Genomic DNA, 21,701 nt, shown 5'->3' on the forward strand with positions numbered 1-21,701 from the left:
GTGGCTCCTGCTATAGGGCGGAGGGTTTGATGGGTGGCAGTGGACTGAGCTAAGGGGCAGTGGCTCTCAGCTGGGGCAGCAGCGTTGGCGGTGGGTCAGTAGTTAGTCCCCAGGCAAGACTTCTGCCATGGGCCAGAGGCTCTGGCTACGGACATGGCACCCTGACCCCCCCCCCCGTGTGTTCCCACAGGTGAGATGTGGGTTGCAGAGGGGCCGGCCCCAGCCTGGTGGAGCCTGCGGGATGGGGCCCATGCCGGACACTTCCTGGCCGCGGCCGACCGCCTGCGCACTGCAGGACAGCTGGTGGACGTGGCCGTGGGCCCGGAGGGTGATGTAGCCCATGCCGTGGTCCTGGCCTCCATCAGCTCTTTCTTCCTCCGCTTCCTGGAGGGCAGAACCAGAGAGCTGCGCCAAGGCCCCCCACCCCATGTCCCCCTGCCGCCAGGGGCCACACTATGGGGCTGGCGGGCTGTGCTGTCCTTCGCCTATGGGGGGACTATTCCCCATGGCCGGGAGAAGGAGGTAGAAGAGGCCGCCCGGGCCTTGGGGGCCCCCCGGGTGGTGGCTGCCTGTGTCCCGCAGCTGGAAAGTGACCCCCAGGAGGGGGGTCCCAAGCCTCTGGAGGAGCAGTGGGAGACCCTAAAAGCCATGGAGCAACTCCATGCCAGCGGCCTGGGCTGCGACCTCCAGCTCCAGGCAGGGGATGAGGTCATCCCAGGTGAGCCGGGATGGGGGTCCCCCAGGAGGGGATGGGGATGGGGCAGGGCACATTGGGACAGCTGGGTCCCCTGGCAGGGATGCTGGGGGCTGAGTCTCCGGGGGGGATGAGGAGGTGGCAATGCCTGCAGGGCAGTCCGCTCAAGAGAGCTGGGAGTTTGGGGAAGGGGGAGGGCAGGACACCTGGGTTCCCAGAGGGCTGCATGATGCAAAGGGTCCCCCTGCTGCCCCCACTGTTCTTCCTCCTTCCCCCTAGTCCAGCGCCTGGCTCTGAGCTGCTCTTGTGATTTCTTCCGTGCCCTCTTCACTTGCCCCATGCGGGAGGCCACCCACGACCCTGCCGCCCCACTGGCCACGGGGCTGTCTCCAGCCGAGCTGCGCCTCCTCCTCTCCTTCGCCTACACAGGGGCTGTGGCAGGGCCGTGGCCCACAGTCCTGGAGGCAGCCGAGACCTCCCTGCGCTACCAGGCCTGGGGGCTTCTCACCCTCTGCATGGATGTCTTCACCCGTGGCCTGACCCCAGAAACTGGCCTGGACGTGCTGGCCTTTGCTGTGGCTTATGGGCTGGCCCAGGTGGGCCGCGTAGCAGAGGACTACATCTTGGCCACCTTCCCCAGCGTGGTGGCCACACCAGCCTTCTTGGATCTTCCTGCCCACCTTCTCATCCGCCTCCTCCGCTCTGACGGTCTCAATGTCCTCCATGAACTGGAGGCTTTGGAAGCAGCATCCCGGTGGCTTATGGCCAACGGAGATGTCCAAGAGGATCTAGCCAAGGAAGTCCTGTCATCTGTTCGCTTTGCCCTCATGTCTGGCCAGGAGCTGAAGAAGGTCCCGTCAGTTACTGCAGGGGCAGCTGACCCAAAGGTCCTCCGTGAGCTTGTGGTAGCAAGTTTGGCCCCCATGGCCCAGCTGCCATGCCGGGTGCGTTCCTTGCAAGAAGTGCTGGTGGTTTGTGGTGGAGAAAAACTGACAGCCAACCTGGCTGCCCGGAAGCCCAGCAGACACCTCTGGTTTGCCCACCGCTACCTCAATGCTGTGGGGCTGGTGAAGCAGGTGGAGTGGCGGCCACTGGGGAACTTTCCCGATGGCCCACGCTTCCGCCATGCTGTAGCTGTGGTGGGCAACATCCTCTACGTCCTGGGTGGAAAGCGCTACTATGGGGTCCATGACACCCTGGCCAGTGTCTACAGGTGAGGGCTATGGGGGTCCTAGAGGTGCCATGTGGCACCAGGACATTGTGGGGTCAGAGGAGGTGTTGGTGGAGCCAGAGCTGCCCCACGGACCCAAGACATTGTGGCACTGCAGTTGGTCAAGTGGCCCTAAGGCATTGTGGGACTGGTTGGGTGTAGGACTGGGAGATGCCCTTCCACCCTGGGATGTTACAGGCTTTCTGGGGGTTGGGCAGGGAGGGTCCTATCTGGAGATGCCTCAGGGCATTATGGGTTTGGTATTGCCCAGAAGGAGGGGATATTCCAGTGGAAGGGGACCATGTGGCCCCAAGGCGTTATGGGATTGGCTGGTTGTAGGTGGGTTGTTGCCCTCAGCAGTGCCAACATCACCTTGTAGCACTGTAGGTAACGGGTAGTCTCTTGCCCCTTTACCTCTCAAACCCAGGTACCAGCCTATGGACGATTCCTGGGAGCGCCTGGCCAGCATGACCTGTGGGCGGAGCTACTTTGCTGCTGTGGCACTTGGGGATTTCATCTATGCCCTGGGGGGCAGCTCGGGGGAGCTCTACTGCACAGACACCGTGGAGTGCTATGACCTGACCAATGACACCTGGAGGTGAGACCCCTCCCCATGGACACCTGCTTTCTTCTGCCCCAGCAGCCCCTTGCATTGGCCGGTGGCACCCATTGAGTGGTCTTTGGGTCACGGAGCCTTCGACAGAGAATGGGCATACAGTGGCCTTTGAGAGAGGTCAACTGGGCATTGAGCAACCGTGTCCCTTGGAGGTCATTGGGTATTGGCCAGTGATGCCTATTGGGTGGTGAATGAGGTTTTGGCCAATAGTATTCACTGAGGGTCTGTTGGCCATCTGCCAATGAGACAAATAATTTCAACTTCTTCCAGCTATGTTCATTGGGTGCTCTGTTTGGTGTAGGCCAATATTGTCCATTAGGGAGTTCATTGTGGGTTGACTAACGGTGTCTTTTGAGCTCCACAAAATGTTGAACAGTGATGACCCTTGGGCCGTCATTAGCCTCATGATCCACCACATAGCCTCAACATAGCCATTATGTGTTAGCTAATGCTGCCCACTGGGGCTCATTGGGTGTTGACTGCTGAGCGGTCAATGGAGCCATGGCTCACTGGGGAACTCCTGGGCAGGCAGTCACTATGGGGCAGCCCTGCCTAACCTGCCCTTCACCCCCTCCCTCTCTCCTTGCTCAGGAGGTGCCAGCCCCTGCCGATGGCTCTGTGCGGGCACGCAGCATGTGCCCTGGATGGTGCCCTCTACGTGTCAGGGGGGTGCGATGAGGCATGCCAGTGCCAGGCAGCCATGCTGCGCTACATCCCGGGTGCGCCTGCCACGCTCCTGGCTCCCATGAATGGTCAGCGAGCTGGGCACATCATGGAGGAGGCAGGTGGGCAGCTCTATGTGGCTGGGGGGCTGTGCCAGCGGGATGGGCAGACTGGTTACAAGGACCAGCTGGCCTTTGAGGTCTACAGCCCCAAGCTGGACATCTGGGTCCTCCTCAGCCCCCTGCCCCATGCCCATGTAGTTGGGAGTGCAGCTGTGCTAGGGGGGGAGCTGCTTGTACTGGGAGGGTACAGTCATGAAACCTACCGGAACACCCACTTGATCCATGCCTACCAGCCGGGCACCCGGCGCTGGATCACCCGAGGCACCTTGCCCCATGCCTATACTGACCTCCAGGTTTGTGTCCTCACTGTACCCCCTGCCTTGCGTGGCCCCAACTGCCTTGAGGACCCCATGAGATCACCTGACACCCCCAATAATACTTAGGAGGACTTAGAAGCTTTGCACCCCATAGTGGGATCCCCAGGTAGCATTTATGAACACTTCTATGGGACAAAATTTCCCCCAAATCCCCTCCTCACAATGGGTTCCTTCTGTGGTTTCCACAACTCCCTGCCCCCAGAGTACATGTCCTAGACTGTGGGGACCCTGTGGGACACAAAGACTCCCCACACAGCACCCCTGTGCCTCCAGAAATACTCACTCCCCTGCCCTGACCCCTCCACTGGGATCTGGGGATCCCCAGTTTCCCCCCAAATGTGAGTTGAATAAAAGTGGGCTCCTAAATTGTCCATCTGCGTCTTGTTTCTGCTGGGGATCACAGGCATTCAGGTGCTTCTCACAAGGAACAGGAGGAGAGCAGGAGATCAACGACCTCAGTGTCATGGATGGGTGGTGGGGGGTACCAGGACCCTGGGGAGTGGTGAGTGGACGGCACTGGGCCTTTTGTTGCCTGTGTTCACTGGGCATGGGGGAGGGTGTGTGTGTGTCTCGGGCTTGAGAGACATCTTGAGGTGCATGGAGGATCTAGACAGAATAGAGTCCTGGAGGTGTCAGGGTTTTGGGGTCGATGAAGAGCATTAGGGGGTCCTGGGGGCTTTGGGGTTCCTATATGGTTCTGGGAGATCTTGGCTTCCTGGAGTGACCTGGAGTGTTTGTTGTGTGGAGAGGTGGGAGATTCCTAGGGAGGACCTGCAAGGAGAGGTAGAGGTAATGGGGCTTCTGGGAGATATTGGGGTACCAGTGGTACCTTTGGGGAGGGAATTGAGGGTCTTGGGATGTGTAGGGGAGGGTTGCAGGTTTTCATGGCTCCCCAAAACAGTATTTTAGGTGTGGTCTAATGAGCGCTGAGCAGAAGGGGGCGATCACTTCCCTTGGTCTACTGAGTATGCTTCTGTTAACCCAGCCCAAGCTTCTGTTGCTCTCTCTTTGCTGCCAGGGTGCACTGCTGGGTCTTCTTCACCTTTCTGCCAACCAAGACACACAGATCTTTTTCCATAGCTCTGCTCCCCAGCCAGTCTGTCCCAGCACTGTTGTGGTCTTTCTTCCAAGGTACAGGACTTTGCATTGTCCTGTTGACTTCCATCAGGTTTCTGTCAACCCATTTCTGCAGGGTGAATGGTGCTCCCTGAACAGTAGTCATGTTGGAAGCATACAAACTGATCCCTCCCAACCTGGTGTCATCTGCCAACATGATAAAAGCACACTCAGTCACCTCCTCCATGATAAAGATGTTAAACAGAGGGGTTTCCAGCACAGCCCCTGTGGTACTCTGCATGTTACCAGCATCCAAGTGGAGTATGATCCATTAACCACCAGCCATGCATCCTGACCTTCACACCACTTTTTAACCTGCCCAATTCTCCAGCCATTCAGAGCCTGATGGCCTTGACTGTGGAAGAAGCGTCAAAAGGCAGTCAAAGCTCCTGGAGAGGTAAGAACTGTTGCTCACTGTACAGAGAGGCTGGTGGAGGCCAGGAGGAGATATCCTAATGCGAGAGCAGAAAGCTCAGATGTCTCTCTTCAGTTACGATACCTTGAAGCACAGCAGAATGACATGTAATAGCTTCTTGCAGTGTCAGCAGAGGCAAAGAAAAAACGTGCTCTTGTTTGAGAGTGGCAGATTCCATCCTGGTAACTCCCAGCAGCTTCTGCAGCAGGGCAGCCAGCAGGACCCACCACAGAGCCTAAGCACAAGTATGTGAGAAACTGCACCGTTACAAAACAAGAAAAGGCGTCTTTAATCACCGACATTGCTATATGAGACCAGAAGGGGCTGAAAAATGTCCCAAGATGTAGTAAAAGTATCTGATAAGGGGGGGGGGGGGAACCCACAATGTAAAGAAACAGTTCAAACTGAGGTAATAGGGCTCTCTGGGGTCTCCACAAGGCCACCCATGTGTCCCTTGGATGCTCTGAGGATATCTGAGGTCTCTTGGGCTGTTGCAGTCATCTCTAGAGTTGTTCAGAGGGATTCTGGGTCAAATTCAGGGTCTTCTGTTGTCCCATGAAAAAGGGAGAGAGTATGGTGGGGTCAGAGGACAGCACCAACACACAGGTAAATGCTTGCTTACAAATGCAGCGCTCGTGTGTCCACAGACACACTAGCACACATGAGCTTGACTAGCAGATACACTTGCATGGAAGGCCGCTCAGCCCAGCTGGCCAAGCACAGGCACACATACCCTTCTGTGGACCAATTAATCTGGCAGAAGGCCTGCTGACCCACAGTAGCTGGATGATACATTTGCAGCAGTTAGAATTAGAACAGCGTTTGAGGCTGCAGAAGTGATTCATATGAACTAGTCGCTGCATTTGTGTATCAGTGCTGGGGCCTGCCATTTGACCCCTGCCAATGACAACCTCTGCCTCCTTCTCACACCTCCCAAAACGTTTGGATGACTTCTGCACAGGTAGTCACAAAATTTGGCCAGCCCCTGGACATTTTGTCCTCATGTGATCCCTTACAAGTCACATCTATTGCCCTCTAAAGCCTCCAGCACTCCTCCTCCATTTCCAGCCATCCCATGACGGATCATACAGAGGCATCAACACCTACTCTCTCCTGAAGTTATTATGTGACAGCGGGACATGCAGTAGGATGCTTTTCACCAGGTGATCCAATCCCACAGTGAATGATCATGCATTTGGGGCAAAAGTCAGGCAGCTGGGTGTAAGCAGACCTTTTCCTCTCTATCATCATCACTGTGCCAATTACTGAAGACAATTTTGTCATTCACTCTACCCTTCCACGACTAAGGGAGGGCCAATGAAATGAAACCAGCACCCATTTGAAAGTCAAGCAAAGTGAATATTTATTCCGTGATTAACAACCTGGCATTGAGTTGAAAGCATAGCGAATTTTTCTGTGCATCATTCAAACAGAAGCAGTTGGGAGACAAAGCTCTGCTTTCCCACACTCACCCTGAAACCAGGCACTGCAAGCCCCAGACTGTCACTGACCAGTTTAGGACATCTTCTCCCCTGCTGAGTACCCTAGTAATTATTTCAGGTCTAGAAGCCTCACAGTGTGTGAGAGTAATACTAGGGGAAGGAGCTGGATGGCTTTCCCCTGGGCAAGCAGAACTTTCCACTGTAAAACAAGGGTATGTGAAGCAGAACCACAACCCTCCAACTCTTTCTCAGAATGTACAGAAGCATTTACAAGGTGTTGCCAGCGTATTTCACTCTGACATCGCCAATGGCCTTGACACCCCTGTCCAGGCTGTAAGCAGAAGGGGTCCTCAGGGAGTTGAGGTTTGTGACCATCATCTTCCTGGGGAAAGACTTGAACGAGGTATTCAGAGGACCGTGGTGGACCCACAGCTCCTTTGTGGTGCAGAAAGAGGAACTTGCAGGAGGACTGCGCCGTATCCCCAGGTCTTTAATCGTGCAGTAACTGATCTCAGGGCACAACTCTACTTCCTTGATGGTACAGAATGTGGGATGCTGGAGGGGATTTCTGAAGCTGCTGCAATGCGTCACAGGGCTTCCTGTCGACTCCCTCCACCTCAGCAGAGGATACTGCACCTCTTGGGTCTGCAGGGGCTTCTGCCAGTAGAGCTGTCCCACCAGACACATCCACACCAGCCAGCCTGCTAGAGCCAGCACAGTCAGGACCAGCAGAACCAAGGAGGCCAGGTAGAGCACCCAGTGCAATAGGCAGCAGTGCCTCAGCACCCACTGCCCCCACTGCGAACCCTCCCCAGCTGCCCGTGAGCACAGCAGAGGTACAGGCAGTCCTGGGGTGGAGCATGGGCAGAGGGGGAGAGGTGCAGGTGGAAGGGAAGGTGGAGGCTGGGTGAAGCGTGTGGTGTTCCGGGGAGCTGGCAGTGTTGGGGCATGAGTGGAAAGCATGGTGGTGGAGACCACTGGTGTGGTCGACATCAGAGGAGGAGATGAAGATTTGACAATGGAAGAGGCCTCTACCATGGCAGTAGAAGGTATGGCCGTGGAATTGCTGGAAAACACATCAGTGGAAGCCTTAAGAGTGGCATAGGTGGTGGTAGTGCTGTTGGCGAGGGTGGTTTGGGGATGGCTGCTGTTGCTGGGAAGTCTGGTGCTCATAGTGGTTGGCAGTGAGCTGGTGGGGACAAGGGTGGTGGATCTGTATGGGGTGCTGGTAGGAGCAGCAGTGAGGACGGTGGCAGTGCCAGGGGTCCGTGTGGGTGTGACGGTGTGACTGGCTGGTGCAGGAGTGGTGGTTCTGGGAGCTCTAGTGCTTGCAAGCATTGAAAACGAAGTGCTTGGGGCAAGGGTGGAGCTACAAGGGGTACTGAGGGAAGGTCTTGTGGTAGCAAGGGGTGGCCAGGTAACAGCACGGGGCATGGTAGTGTACTCTTCAGGGATGGATGGATGTGGGGAGAAGAAGGTGGTCGTGGTAGCTTTCTCCACCGTTTCTTCCTCATCATCATATTCATCCGTCTCCTCCTCATCCGCATCCCCCACATTGCCGCAGTCAGGCTTAAAGCGGATGATGGGCTTCCGCCAATGCTCAGGGGGGCTGTTGCACAGCACCTTCTCAGGGGCGACCTCCACCTTTGTCTTCTCCAGGCCCCGCTCCGGCTGGTAGACACTGTCAGCGTTCTCCCGGATCCAGGCCCGCAGGTAGCGCAGGTCGCAGTCGCAATGCCAGGGGTTCTCCGTGAGGAAGACATAGGCGAAGAAGTGCCCCTCAGGGAAGAATTTGGTGGGCAGGGTCCGCAGGCGGTTCCCGGAGAGCCAGAGGGTCTCCAGTTTTTCCAGATCCTGCAGCAGCTCCTTGGGGAGCTCCTCCAGGAGGTTGTCGGAGAGGTCCAAGTACTTGAGTGCCCTCAGCCCTGCAAAGGCCTCCGGGGGCAGCGTCTGCAGCCTGTTCCCTCGCAGGTCCAGGTCCTGCAGCCGTGGCACAGTGAGGAAAGCCTGCGGGGCCACTGTCACCAGGCTGTTGTGGGCCACGGCCAGGTGGGTGAGCGCGGGCAGGCCCTGAAGGGTGGGCAGGGCCTCCAGCGCGTTGCGGGAGAGGATCAGCTCCTTCAGGGTCAGCAGCGGGGGCCCGGTTTGCAGAGCCACCAGCCCGCTGTCGGCCAGGTCAAGATCCTGCAGCTGGGTGAGGGGCTGGAAGGCGGCGGTGGAGAGAGATGTCAGGTGGTTGGCACTGAGCAGCAGGATGCCCGTGTCTGCGGGCAGGTTTTGGGGCACCACACTGAGAGCCTTCCCCGTGCAGTTCACCTCCAGGAGGTCCTTGATCTTGTTCATCTCCGAGGGACAGGGCTGGTCTGGGTCTGTAGTGCCGGCTGCGGGCAGCAGGGCCGGGAGGATGAGCGGGACCAGGGCAAGGACCCACATGGCCTGGAGGGGAGAGCTGAGAGGCATGGGCACAGGCAGGCAGGCACCTACGTATCACCTTTCTTCCTGTGCAAACACCATTCACAACACAGCTGGCATCCCCCACCAGACCCCCTGGAGCCCTCCGAGCCCAGCAGCTCCTCCCTGGGAGGATGGAAGGGAGAGATCCCAGCACCATCCCGTCATCTAGTCCTTGGAGGGCAGCAGGCTCATCAAGGAGACACCATCTCTGCCTTTTGCTCACCTCATCCTCCTCCATGGGAGGAAAAACCTGATTCACGTGTCTCCACACGGCACTGCCTCCTCCGCCAGTGCGGCATTGCTGTCCTCACCACTGCAAAAGCAGTGGTTCCGCGGTGTACATGGCCCTGCATACACACACCCACCCCAGCCCAGAAAAGCTGTGTGCTGGAAGAGGCTCCCTGGATATGCTCTTGCCCAGCCCCAGCTGAGCCCTCTGCTTGATTTGGGTTCGCAAGGTAGGAGCACAAATCATGTGAAAAGAGCTTCCCGTGCACAGATGTGACTACCCCAAGTGCCCAGCCCCTGATGGACTCCACTTCCCTGGAACTCACCTGTGGACCCTCCAGCATTTACTCCTCTGCTGCTTTGCCTCCCTCCTGCCCAAGGACCGGGCGCTGCTCTGGCAACAGCGTTGGTTGTGGGGCTGCCCAGGCCCTCTATCAGCACGCACAGCTGTGGGAAGGCAGCTGTGGCTTCCTGAGCAGCTGAACCCATCTCCTGTCCTTCAGCACAGTCCTCGCTTTAACTGCACTGCCACACCACCATCTCCTTGGAAAAGCCTTAGCCAGAAAGCAGCTCCATAATTGCTTGCTTCTGCATGGTAAAAAAGGGAGGGTTGCACCCAGGAGGACCCCTTGCGTGCCTCCCCTAAACCACACCTTTTTCCATCCCGGGAAAAGTATCCCTTGCACAGATGTCTGCCCCTTCCTCTGCTGCAAGGCAGCCCTTTCTCAGCACAGTCTGGGCTTCAATCCTTGAGGCACCTCAAACTGGGGAACGCGGCCTAGTTGGCATACCAGTGAGAAACCGGTCCTGCACATTACCTCGGCTAGTTGTTTGTGATGTAGGTGAGGGATCCTTTCTTTCTGCCTTGCCAGGAAAAACTGGGATGGTTCTTCTGGAGAGCTGAGAGGCAGCTTTATCGTATGTGGGAGAAGCCGCAGCACAGACCAGGCAAAGAGATTAGAGGCAGAGGAAGGAGCTCAGTTTTGCAATTCCTCCTGCTGTCTGTTTGTGCAGCCAAGCTGTCGCCACTTCCCTGGCCCATAGGTCACTGCAGAGCATCTTGGACTGCAGGGCTGGAGCGTCACCCAAGGGGACATACAAGGGGAGAGGCTACAGAGGGGAGATACTGGTTTTCTACTGGTTTTCCATTCTGTGGATTGTGGTGGGTCAACCCCAGCCATCAGCTATGTGCTCACCAGCCACTCACCCACTCATGCCCCAACGCTGCCAGCTCCCCAGAACACCACACGCTTCACCCAGCCTCCACCTTCCCTTCCACCTGCACCTCTCCCCCTCTGCCCATGCTCCACCCCAGGACTGCCTGTACCTCTGCTGTGCTCACGGGCAGCTGGGGAGGGTTCGCAGTGGGGGCAGTTTCCACTACAGCAAAAATAACCTGGAATTGTCCCAAAAGATATGAAATACCCTTCTTCATACAAATTTTTGGGTTGTCCAGCTTCATTTCAGCCCACATGGGATGTTCAGAGCCTGATCCAGGATCCTCAGCACTGTAAGAAAAACAGCTTTTCCTCCCCTAGAATGAGCAACCAACAGCAGGATCCATCTCGCAGTGTTGGATGTCTCCAGGTCCCAGATGAGCTTGTCACCTGGGCTTGTGCTACAGGCAGGCACAGGGACAAGCACAGCCATGGACTGGTCCCACTGACATGTCTTCGCTGGCTCCTTGAAGCATGTGGCAAACCATTTTCTCTCAAAAGTGCCTGCAACTCCCCGCAGGCTAAAAAGAGGTAGAGACAACCGACACAGACACAGACATTTGGTGCTGACACACATACAGACAAATGCTGCTGAAGTAACTTTATTTTGTACATTTAAAAAGCGATCCGTCATGGGAATGTGTTTTCAGTGGACATGTTCAAGAGGTAGAGAGCGATGATGAACAGCAACAGTCACAAGTTGCAACTGGTGAAACTCTGACCAAACTTAAAGGGTTAATTCTTCCCCTTGAGAGAGGTGCAGCACCAGGACAGAGGCCCATAGAGTAATGAGATCTGCACCCTTGGAGACCCTATGCAATTCAGCTGAACAAGGTCCAAAGACACCTACAGCAGCTTTGAGGTTAACCCTGCTGTGAGCAGAAACCTCTGCAAGTTCCTTCCAACCTAAATCCTTCTGTGGGTCTAAATTCTTGAGGTCCCCTAAAAAAGCCTTTTACTCCCTCCCCTTCATCAGGGCCACATTTTGAGCCATGTCCCAGGACCCAGCCAGACCCAAGGGTGGACTCTTATCCCCTCAAACGATGCCAGTGAGAACGTGAAGATGGGAATCTCCTCATCAACACTGAAAAATGCCACCCGTCCCTCTTCATAATCCAGAGAGACCCGGATCCGCTTGGGAGTCTGGATTTTAGGAAGGAGAGTGCGATTAGGGGATGTGAGAGCTTGGAAGTGCCCTGCCCACTGCCCCACTGCCCAGATGCCCTCCTCTGGTTTAAACTCAATCTCGCCCTTCCTTTTCACATCCACTCTAGACACCCCCACAGTCCATCCTCCTCCATCCACTGCCTCCACCTCCCAGTAGTATCTCCCCGAGGTGAAGCCTTCACGGCCCAGCACACATCGCCACGGGTTAAACCTCTCAGGGATGTCAGGGATGTCCTGCCGTGTGTCTTCTCGTTTCACACTTTTACAGTCGTCAGACAGGACAAGGTCACAGTGGGCTGTGTCTGGATCCAGAACCACCTTCACTGCAGGAGAGAAGGAGGGAACACATCGGGGCAGAGCTCACCCCAGCAGAGAATTTTGCTGGGGCTGTGTAAGGAAGAAGAAAAAGGGTGCAGGTGATAGCTGGCAGCCTGTGGCATGGGAAGCTGCACAAGGTAACAATATCAGTGCAAGGAACAGAAAATAAAGAAGAAAGATGCCATGGAGCAGAAAGCAAAGAGGATAGTCAGCAGACAACCACTGAAGAAGTCCCCATGTCTATAAAACATGGCCAGCACGGCTCACTGAGGACCAGGACTCTCCAGATTTTCCTGAAACTTGGGCATGCACCGAATGAGCAAGGGGTCTGGGCATTTACCCTTCTCCTGTAAAATGAGGGTTAGCAGAAGCATCCCTGGTCCCACCAGCATTACTGTGGGAGGGGACCAGGAAGGGAGGCTAAAGCAGGGAAGAAGATTCAGCACCCTGAAAGACCAAACTTTAATTACCTTCTTCTATAGGCACTGCATATCTTCTCCATGCTTAAAAAAAAAAATTAAAAACCACAGATGAGAGGTAAGCTGAACACACTTGTACTGGATTAGCTCAGAATAACGATATGCTGGTGTAGCTGCACATTTTCTGAATTGTTGCTGTATTTGAGAAAGTCATCTACAGCTTGTAGCATCGAAACTTCCATGTTAACTTCCATTTCCTACAAATACAATAACGCTGCCTATCCTGATTCAGACATATATTTATGGTCTGTTTGCACTTCCTTTGAAAACTGACAGATTTTTTTTCTTAGTAAAGAAGGATTACAGGGAATAGCTTAAAAACACATACAGAGCAAAGGAAAATAACTCATTTCATTCTGAAATGAGTTCAGTATTTGCTAGCTCTTCCTTTCCCAAAAGGAAAACCAAAACCAGGGCATACGTGCCAAACCCAGATGAGGAAATGGCCCAACTAAAAAGTCTCCCATGCAGGAAGAGGAACAACACTCACCAAGCTCTTCAGCTTGCTTCTCTAAAAAAGAAGATAAAATAGCACAAATGGCTTGTGGGGTACTGATTCGATTATAACCTCTGGCGTGACCCGCCTGCACATGCAGGAAGGGGGGTCTCTGCCAACCCTCGTCCCCCCCACCCCCAGCCCAAGCTCTGCTCTGCAGGTGATGGTGCAGGTCGTCCTGCTCAAATCTGGGGCAGGAAGAGGTTTTGGGAGGTCCCTCACCTACAAGGGGACCCACAGCAGGGCACTCTCACCCTGCTGCGGCGACTGCTGCAGCCATCGACCCCCAACCCCCGACACCATCGTCAATGACCTTTAGTCTTTTGATTCTCAAATTCGATCTCTCCTTTCCCCCTTATCCCCCAACCTCTTTTTGGTTCACTCCACACTTTAAACATGAAAACAAAAAAATACCCACCACCCTATACAGACTCTGTAAAAACTTCTTTGTAAGAAAGAGAAGGAGACTCACCGATTTCTGTGTCACGGTCCCCTGAACAACAAGGAGAAACACACCAGTTACTATCTGATGCCGTCCCTTCCCTGGGGGCCCAGCTGAAGGACCACGCAGGCGACGAACGGCTGTGATGAAGGGGGCAGATGTGCTGATTTGCACTCTGATTGCAATGATGCTCATGACTCCTGAGTGAGCTGACCTGGGTTTATCTTCCCCATCATTTATTACCCTCTGCATTGGCACCAATTTAGCAAGAGCTCATTTTTAATAGCCAAAGGACTGTTTTTTGACAATTTGATGAGCTACAAGCAAGCAAGAAAACAAACAAAAATATATGCCCTCTTCAAGTGTTGGGTTGGTTTTTTTTAATTTCTTGGTAATCAGACAACTGACATTTTTATAAGAAAATGCTCAACAGCTTAGGTTTCTGTAATCTTTCCCTAAAATCAACAGCTTTTCAGTACTATGTCACTACTTAAATTAAAACAAGGGTATTAAAAAGCATTGACAGCCACTTGGGGGAAAAATCCTAATGACTTTTCAGAGTGAATTTTCACATTATTAGGGGTCAGGGGAGGGGGAAGAAAACTGCCTGCCTAAAACGAACATTCAGACAGAATGAGAGGATGAATAAGAGAGTCTGAAAGTTTTCACAGAGGATTTCACTGGGAAGAAGGGGAGTGAGACTTACGCAGTGCTGCCTCTTGCATCGCTGAAAAGCAAAACCAGAACAGAGCATCACCACCAAAGCCAATTTCCTTTTCCTCAATAAGCTTGTTGGGGTGGGGAGGAGGCTGAAATTGCTCGCAATGGAAAAGCTCCAGCCCAGGAGCTCCTCAAGACCTTTCTTCTCAAGATGTTTGGAGATCTTGCCCACCCTCCCCAAACCGACCTTGGGCAGAGGCCGGCACTGCATTGCTGAAGACCTGAGCGAGGGCTCCAGGTCCAGGGCAGCGGCAAAGGGGCAGATTTGTATTGACGAGGGAGAGGCACGGGGTTAAATTTCACCTTTAGTGCTACCTAACCATCCTGCTCCTGTGCCCTTTTAGTGCTGAGACAAAGCTGAGGCCCCTGCAAAATGAACCGTGCTACCCCAAAGTTTCCCCCAGCTTTGGGAGGAACCTTGAGAGTGCTTTGAAAAGCAAAATTTACTGTTGGTGCAACATCTGTTCCCACTTTCTTTGGTTCTGCAATGATTTTCTTTAAAATTATGTCATTTCAGAACTTTGTAATTTCATAAACTAATTTCACAAACTAATTTCATAATTTTGTATAGCCACTAGCCAAACCATTTCCCTCCCCACGTCCCCCAGAACTGTGCCCTGTGAATTCTATGATTTGAGGGAATGCTCCAATTTCTGGAAAAGGGGGAAGTAAAGCTTACCTATTTTCTTCTCATGCTTGCCTATGAAGGAAAGAAAGAAATGTAAATGATTATAAAAACCCCATCCCTTCCAAAAAGCACTGATCAAACCACAGCGGGATTTACAGCCACCTGCGAGGCAGAACGGCCGTGGGGTCTGCGAGTGCCCACACAACCCACCAGCTCCTCCTGGTAAGGAGTAGAGGATTTCCGTTTCCACTCTTCCTCTGTATTATTTACCCCCAGAGGGATCTTTCACAGGAAAGGAAGCCCTGCCAGGCCCCCAAAAGCACAAGGGTTTTTTCACAGGGCCAGACATGTCAGCGCTCCAGTTCTGCAGGCAGAAGCCACCCTCAGCTGGGGCAGAGGAATGGCTGGCTCATGCTGCTTTAATGCCCACTTCCTTCTTCGCTGGCCTTTTTGTTGGAGAAACCACCTTTCTTTTCTTGCCAGAAATTAGATCCCTGGGTCTCTAAGTTCCCTGGCACCATATGTGTGTCCAAGACACCAGGACAAGACTCCGCGACCATCCCCGCATTTCTCAAACCCACTTTTTAAAAACCAGAAGTGGCTGAACAGGACAGCTGCACACCACCTCCCCCCACCCTTCCCCAAACACCCTGCCAGGATGATACCTTTAATTTTAAATAGATAAACAGTGACAATAAGGAGAGTGACTGCAGCGACCACGATCACGCCCAGGGCAGTCATCCAAGGATGGGCGTTTTGGAAAAAGGGATCTGGAAAACAAAATCCCCAGAGGGGTTAGGTTACTCTGCAAGGAGCAACGGGAAGTGGATTATTTCTATTTCATACAGGCTCATCCCAGGCAGATTTGAATGCCATCAAGGGTGAAAATCAGGTCCTGGCTGTACTTTACAAACTGACAAAAATAATATATATTTAAAAAAATACATTTTGGCAATTTAGCACTTGTCTGAGCTGCTGACATTTTGTCTGTGTACATTGTGGGGCATTTTTAAAGGGAAAATTGATTTCTAACCAAATAATTTCTAGTTAAATCATGCTTTCTTCTCCTTTGGAAAAAAAATAATCATATTTCTTCAGGCAACACGGGATCAGAAACAGGGTGACATATGCATCACCAGCAACACTCCAGTGCAGACCAGTATCACTGGGAGAAAAGTACAGGTTCCCCAGGGAAACAGTCTCCCAAAACTGTTCATTCCCCGAGTGAAAAAGGAACTAGATGCAGCTGAAAAGCACGTGGTAGTGCGGGGCAGTTTGGCGTAGAGTTAGTCCAATTCACTACTGTAGCTCTAATCTGATATATTTCCCACCCCAAATGAATTTTCCAGTAAAAAAGGAGCTTTTCTGTGTGACAAGGAAAAAATAAAAAGAAAGATATTCAATGTATGCAGATGCTAAAATGAGACACAATCATTTCTTTCTCATACAAAACCAGTGGAATAGGATCTCACAGCAGGTGAGACTAAGGGCATGGGCTAGTTTCTCCTTTTTTGTTTGGTTCCAGTGTTACGACTGTTTTTATTTAACCCAGGTGTCTATAGAAACTCCGCTACAACGAGTGTTGCCTTTTTCCCCGCCCTAAACCTCGCTTCAAGCCAAAACAGGTGAATTCTGGCAGCTCGAACCTGCTGACAGCCGTGGCTGTTTGCGCGCGCAGCGTGCGCAATACGCTCGATGCACAACACACAGCCTGCGAAACGCCCCTGAGATCCTGTGCCGGCAGCGCTTTCGGCGCACAGCTCCATGGGGAATGCTGACAGGGCAGTGCCCTCGGACTCTGCTCACCTGATATGTAAAAAGCTGACCCCTGCCCTTGGCTGTGCAGGGCACCGCGGACTGAGCAGGAGAGTTTCTTGTTTGTGCCCCTGGTGAGGATTATGTTGCTTTCCGCTGTGAAGAGGCCGCTCTCATCCTGGGTAACGCTTTCCCAGAGGGATGGGAGATGCTGCCCGTGCGTATCCTGCCACAGCACCTGGGGCTGCGGGTACCAGCCGGTCGCACGACAGGCCACCTGGATCCCCCCATCCTGGTAGCGCTCCAGCGTGATGAGCGGGGCAGAGCCGCTGGCTGCGGGAAAACAGACCCCCAGGTGATTCTGTGGGATGCCAGATATCAGGGGAATAAAGTGGCCTGGTTGTTCCTCTCCCTGACAAGAAGGGATGAACTTTGACATAGGCAAACCCCAGGGGTTTTTTCAAGACAAGTGTTACCTGGAGTCAGGACATTTCTTGCAGTCTTTTGCACATAACTCAAAGATCTGCTCTGGAGGCTACTACTGCAGCCTGGGTATTAAAATATAAAAGCACGAACCAAGACATTCTTACTATATTACCCAAGGCCACATTTTTTCTTACACCCACTTATATGAAAAAACCAATACCAAGAACACTTCTGAAGTAGGTAGCATATCCCACAAGCTCCTTACAGCTGCTCAGTAGGCAATTTTACCTCTCTGAGATATTTTTTGGTATTTATTAAGTGGGACTTAATAAAACCCTATTTCCAAAGCAACCACTTGAAATTGCTGCTGGGAAGGACAGGGAGGAAGAGCGCTGGCTACAAGCAAGTCAAATAGAGGTACCAGGGACATGGACTACAGACCTGTCACCCTCAGCTCCACCACAGCCTCGTTGTAGTCCGAGTCATGGCGAACAAAGCAGGTGTAATTCCCTCTGTCAGAGAGTTGGACATGGAAAATTTTCAAGTCCACGCTGCCCTTGGTAAGGCCATCCTTCAGCAGCTCGGTGCGCCCTTGGTATTCAAGCATCTGCTCCCCATACTGGTCCTGGCCATCCTTGTAGCGATGCACAAAGGGTGAGAACTGTTCCCGAAACCAGATCACCTCCATGTCCCCCGTGCTGTGCTCCGGGGAGAAGCGGCAGGGCAACAGCACGTCCTCGCCCATGGGCACGGTGATGGGGCCGGGGGGTCCTGTCACATTAACCAAAGCTGGGAGAAACCCCCGGAGGAAGAAGAAATAACCGTGAGTTTGCTGTAGCAACTGAGCTTGGAAAACCAGCGGCTGCTGCTCCGCGTGGTTCAGGTGCTGCCGGGCCGTGCAGTCGCATCGGGACCATGACGGTGCCAGGGGAGACGAGGCATGGAGGGAAGGGTTGAGAGAGGTACCCCTGCCATGCAGCACGTGAGTGGGCTGGGGCCAGGTCACTGCTTGCTCCTCTGCTTCCCTGTCCTGCACTACAGTGAAAGTTTTTCAAATCCCTAAAGGATGATTTGTTCTCAAGGGGACAAGTGCTGCCCATGCTGCTCAGGGTGGGGAGAAAGCAGGATGAAGAAGGACAGAAGCGGCTGGAAGGTTTCTGCGTGGTTGAGTGGAGAAAGCAGACAACTTGGGTACAAATAAAACTCAAATATCCTCAGTTATTCACACCTATTACAAGACAAAATAAAAATGTCTCCAGTGCTCTGGGCACCTTTGGAAATTTTTTTTTAAAAGTCTTATTAATAAGCTGGCCACTCAACTCACAGAGAAAGCGGTTTCTGGTTGAAGGAAAACAAAAGCAAATCAACTCCTTTTTTGGCAAGGTAACTTTCAAGACAACTGTTGTGCTGCACCCTTTTGCCAGGGCTGCCTTGAAGAAGCTGCTTCAGGTCAGCAATCTGACAGAGGAAGAGGCCAGACTATTTTTTCTAAAGATTTAAAAAAAATTTTTTCCCTTTATCACATTGGTTCTGCAAAGGGTCCAGCACACCCGGGACACAGCACAGTAAAGCAATGACATGCTGGGAACAGGGAAAGCAGGGAGGGAAATGTCAGCAAACTATAATCAACTCCTCGGCACCACCTAATCTCCACCTGAGTTGAGCGAGTCTGTGTGAATCCCTGTGCTGACATGGCTGGAGGAATAAACCAGGACCCAGAGGGATGCTGGCGCTCTCTGAAGTGGACACGGTTTATGGCAAAGGGCCTGACCCTGCTCTGTGCTCTGCCTTCACAGGCAGTAGCGGCACTGGCAGCCAGGAAGATATTTAGGCTGGAAGCGATGCCACAGGGCTCAGCGAGGACCAGGCGGATCCCTACCTGGCTGCAGCTCGCGAACTTGGAAAATGAAACCGTAAATGATAAAAGCTGGCAGAGAGCAGCAGTGGTGGAAACTGGAGAGCATCCTCTTCGCTGCTGCACAACCTGGAGATGGGGAAGGAGGAGAAACATGGGAATAACATAAAAAAAAAAAAAAGGCAGAATTTACTTTTACAGGGGTTTATTGCTGATTGCAGCCCCTTTTTATAATGTCTAGGGAAAAGCCTCAGCTGCCAAAGGTTGAAACCGATTTTCCATCATCAGCCAGACTTTGCTTCGTGCGTTACAGACAAAGCACCTGACTGGTATAAAAAGTTGTAGGAATTTCCTAAGGGGAAACAAAAGACAAGCTGCAACATCTCCTCAAACTCCATGAAAAAGTGGCAATTTTTTTTTAATATGGAGCCCTTGCTTTTCTTATCCAGTCCTAAGAGATGGAAAGTCACAGGATCAGGAAAAACCCAGATCATGCACTTCTCCTCTGGGACAAATCTGGGACCCAGTAGTGCATCTCCTGCTACCACAGCGAGGGTGGGAGGAGGTCTCACACCAGGGAAAGCAAAATGACCAAAATATTAACTCAACCCCCAGCCACGATGGGACCTGGTCCTGCTCTGAACCCCCCCAAACCCTCTTATCACTTGCTGACTTAGTCCCAGCTTTGTTAACGACAGATGAGAATCATGCCCACTTTTGGCAGACGGCAGAAAGCCATTTCAATCTGCAGCTTTCCGGGAGACACTACGTACCTGGAGGGCCCAAGCTCTTTCGTGGGCCCTGGGCTGTGGCCGGAGCTGCGCAGCCGTCACCCGCTGTGTCCAGAGGGGTCACCCGTAGACGAGCTAAGCATTTCCCTATCTGAAAACCAAGCTACAACTTCACTCTGTGTCTCAGCCTGCCACCCATTTCCTGCTGCGCTGCCTCCGCTCAAAACTGAAAGTTGCTGAGTGATTTGGACAGTTTTTGGCAATGCTTTTGCTCCGGAAATGCTCTTCTAGCAACAACCACAGGCACATCTCTGCCGCAGAGACCCTCCACGGCTGCGTATTGCAGCCTCCTCCCACAGCCCTTCTGTCTCGGGCGCGGGAGGGGATGGATACCAGCAGCAGTTTGAGCATCCTCCAGGAAGAGCTCGGAGGCAGCAGCGGGAAGAAGGGCAGCAACAGAGCCGGGATTTACACCCAGAGGCAACGCAGGGTTGAGAGCAAAGCCCAGCCCTAGCTTAAAAATTGCCTAAAAGCATCCCCCCTGAGCCAAGAGGATGGGTTGTCCAGCAAAAGCTGCTGCCCTGGGATGTGTCGGGAAGGCAGCCCTACCACGTGCTCAGCCCAGCCAGGTCCAGCACCCTCCCATCCCCAGCCAGGAGCGGGGGTGGGAGCACCTGCTCGGGTAAAGGGACCTGATCGGGGACCGTGCCAAAACGGGTCACAAGGAGAAGAGGGAGCAATAAATGAAGCATACAGATACACAGACCTGGCCAACAAATGGTAGCAGATATAAGTATATCATAAACCCGCATCACTCATAATAATCTCTGGGCTGTCACAAATCTGCATCACTTCAGCGAGGACCGGTTTGGCTTTGGTGACTGTAAGGATGCAACGCTGGAGGTCCCAGATACCAGAGGGTGTCAGTGGAAGTATGTGAACAGCTAAAGGCATGTGCAGCAGAAGGGATCAGGGAGGACAAGGTGGGGGACAGGCAGAAAGGGGTATAAAAGGGCCTGGTTGTGGGTAAAACAGAGCCGGTCAGTGCACCTGGCTGCTGAGTCGGGGTCTCCAGGTCCAGTCAGGGGTATCAGGCAGGCGGAGGGTCCATGCTGGTGTCTGGGGGGGGCCACGAGCGTAGGAAGCCTGTGGGGTGAGCATGTGACTGCTGCCTGTTTGCAGAGACCATCAAGCTGGACCAGCCAGCAACCAGAGGACCATGGAAGGGTCAGAGAGCCCAAGAACCAGGTGGGGGAGTGGGCCAACAGAGGGGCTGTGCCGCTGCTTGAGGATCTGCAACCGTGCATGTGAACCCAGAGAGTGCTGCATGTGTGCCTGCGCTACTGGGATCCTGCCTCTGCCAGCTCCGCAGGAGGAGGGGACACAGCTGCCTGTGCTCGTGGGTGCTGTGGGTCCTGCAGGCGGGTGCTGCTGAAAGCCGCCCCTTGCCTGTAGCCGGCTGTGACTGCGGGTGGGGTACACATTTAGCTTTGTCACTGGCTGACCCTGCAGATGGGAGGTTCAGCAGCAGCCACCACCGTGCTATGCCCATGCCACCCCACGACAGTGGTGCCTGACTGAACAGTCCCTGCGAGCCAGTCTGTCCCCAGTCGTGCCTTCCCGGGCCATGCACCAGTGCGAGGCAGCGGAGCCATCTGGCAGCAGGACCCCTTGAGCTCTGCTTTCTTTTGTGCATCACTGGTGGCTTCAGCGTGAGGAGACAAAGCAGAGTGAGTGCCACCTCCCAAGATCCTTATGAGCAGAGGTGAGGCCGTCTCCCCCAGGCACATGAAACAGCTCCTGGAGAACAGAGAGTTGGGATGCAAAGCCCAGCATCTGCTGTCCCCCGTTTGCCAGTAGAGCATTCAAAGCAACACATGCCCTGCAAATATCTCCACCCTGAAACCTGCTGGCAGCATGATAGATCTGGGCAAGCAGTGCCTGTAAGGAGCCACACCTCTTCCCTCACCAGAGTACGCAGCCTGGACGCCCAGACCATGGCCACTGGTCTGTGGCTGGTGTCCCCAAGTGACATCCCACTGGGCTGGAGGTGGACATGGTCCTGCTGACCCAGGAGGGCTCTGAGCATCCTGCCGTGGGAAGATACAGCCTCTTCAACCGGTGCCAGCAGGCTCTTATCACCCACACACAGCCGGCTAAAGGGAGGGGAGATGCAGCAGATCCTGTGAT

At 53.6% G+C, this 21,701-nt stretch overlaps 2 protein-coding genes across 2 annotated transcripts; one reads left to right on the forward strand and one right to left on the reverse strand.

The window, feature by feature from the left end:
* Positions 1-160: 160 nt before the first annotated feature.
* Positions 161-3,902, forward strand: LOC135316385 (kelch-like protein 33). Its single transcript, XM_064469626.1, has 4 exons — positions 161-718; positions 974-1,907; positions 2,332-2,502; positions 3,112-3,902. The coding sequence occupies exons 1-4, from the start codon at positions 196-198 to the stop codon at positions 3,686-3,688; spliced, it is 2,205 nt and encodes a 734-aa protein (XP_064325696.1). The 5' UTR covers positions 161-195; the 3' UTR covers positions 3,689-3,902.
* A 2,589-nt stretch (positions 3,903-6,491) lies between these two features.
* Positions 6,492-19,980, reverse strand: LOC104042491 (platelet glycoprotein Ib alpha chain). Its single transcript, XM_064469965.1, has 13 exons — positions 19,554-19,980; positions 18,805-18,909; positions 17,367-17,714; positions 16,551-16,832; positions 15,410-15,514; positions 14,796-14,816; positions 14,103-14,123; positions 13,427-13,447; positions 12,949-12,969; positions 12,450-12,482; positions 11,468-11,984; positions 9,604-9,774; positions 6,492-9,044 (listed from the first exon to the last, which is right to left on the reverse strand). Exons 2-13 carry the CDS (start codon positions 18,887-18,889, stop codon positions 6,863-6,865), a joined length of 3,807 nt encoding a protein of 1,268 aa, XP_064326035.1. The 5' UTR covers positions 18,890-18,909; positions 19,554-19,980; the 3' UTR covers positions 6,492-6,862.
* Between the last annotated feature and the right edge of the window lie 1,721 nt (positions 19,981-21,701).

Source organism: Phalacrocorax carbo, chromosome 19 (genome assembly GCF_963921805.1).
Source record: "Phalacrocorax carbo chromosome 19, bPhaCar2.1, whole genome shotgun sequence".
Classification (NCBI taxonomy): domain Eukaryota; kingdom Metazoa; phylum Chordata; class Aves; order Suliformes; family Phalacrocoracidae; genus Phalacrocorax; species Phalacrocorax carbo.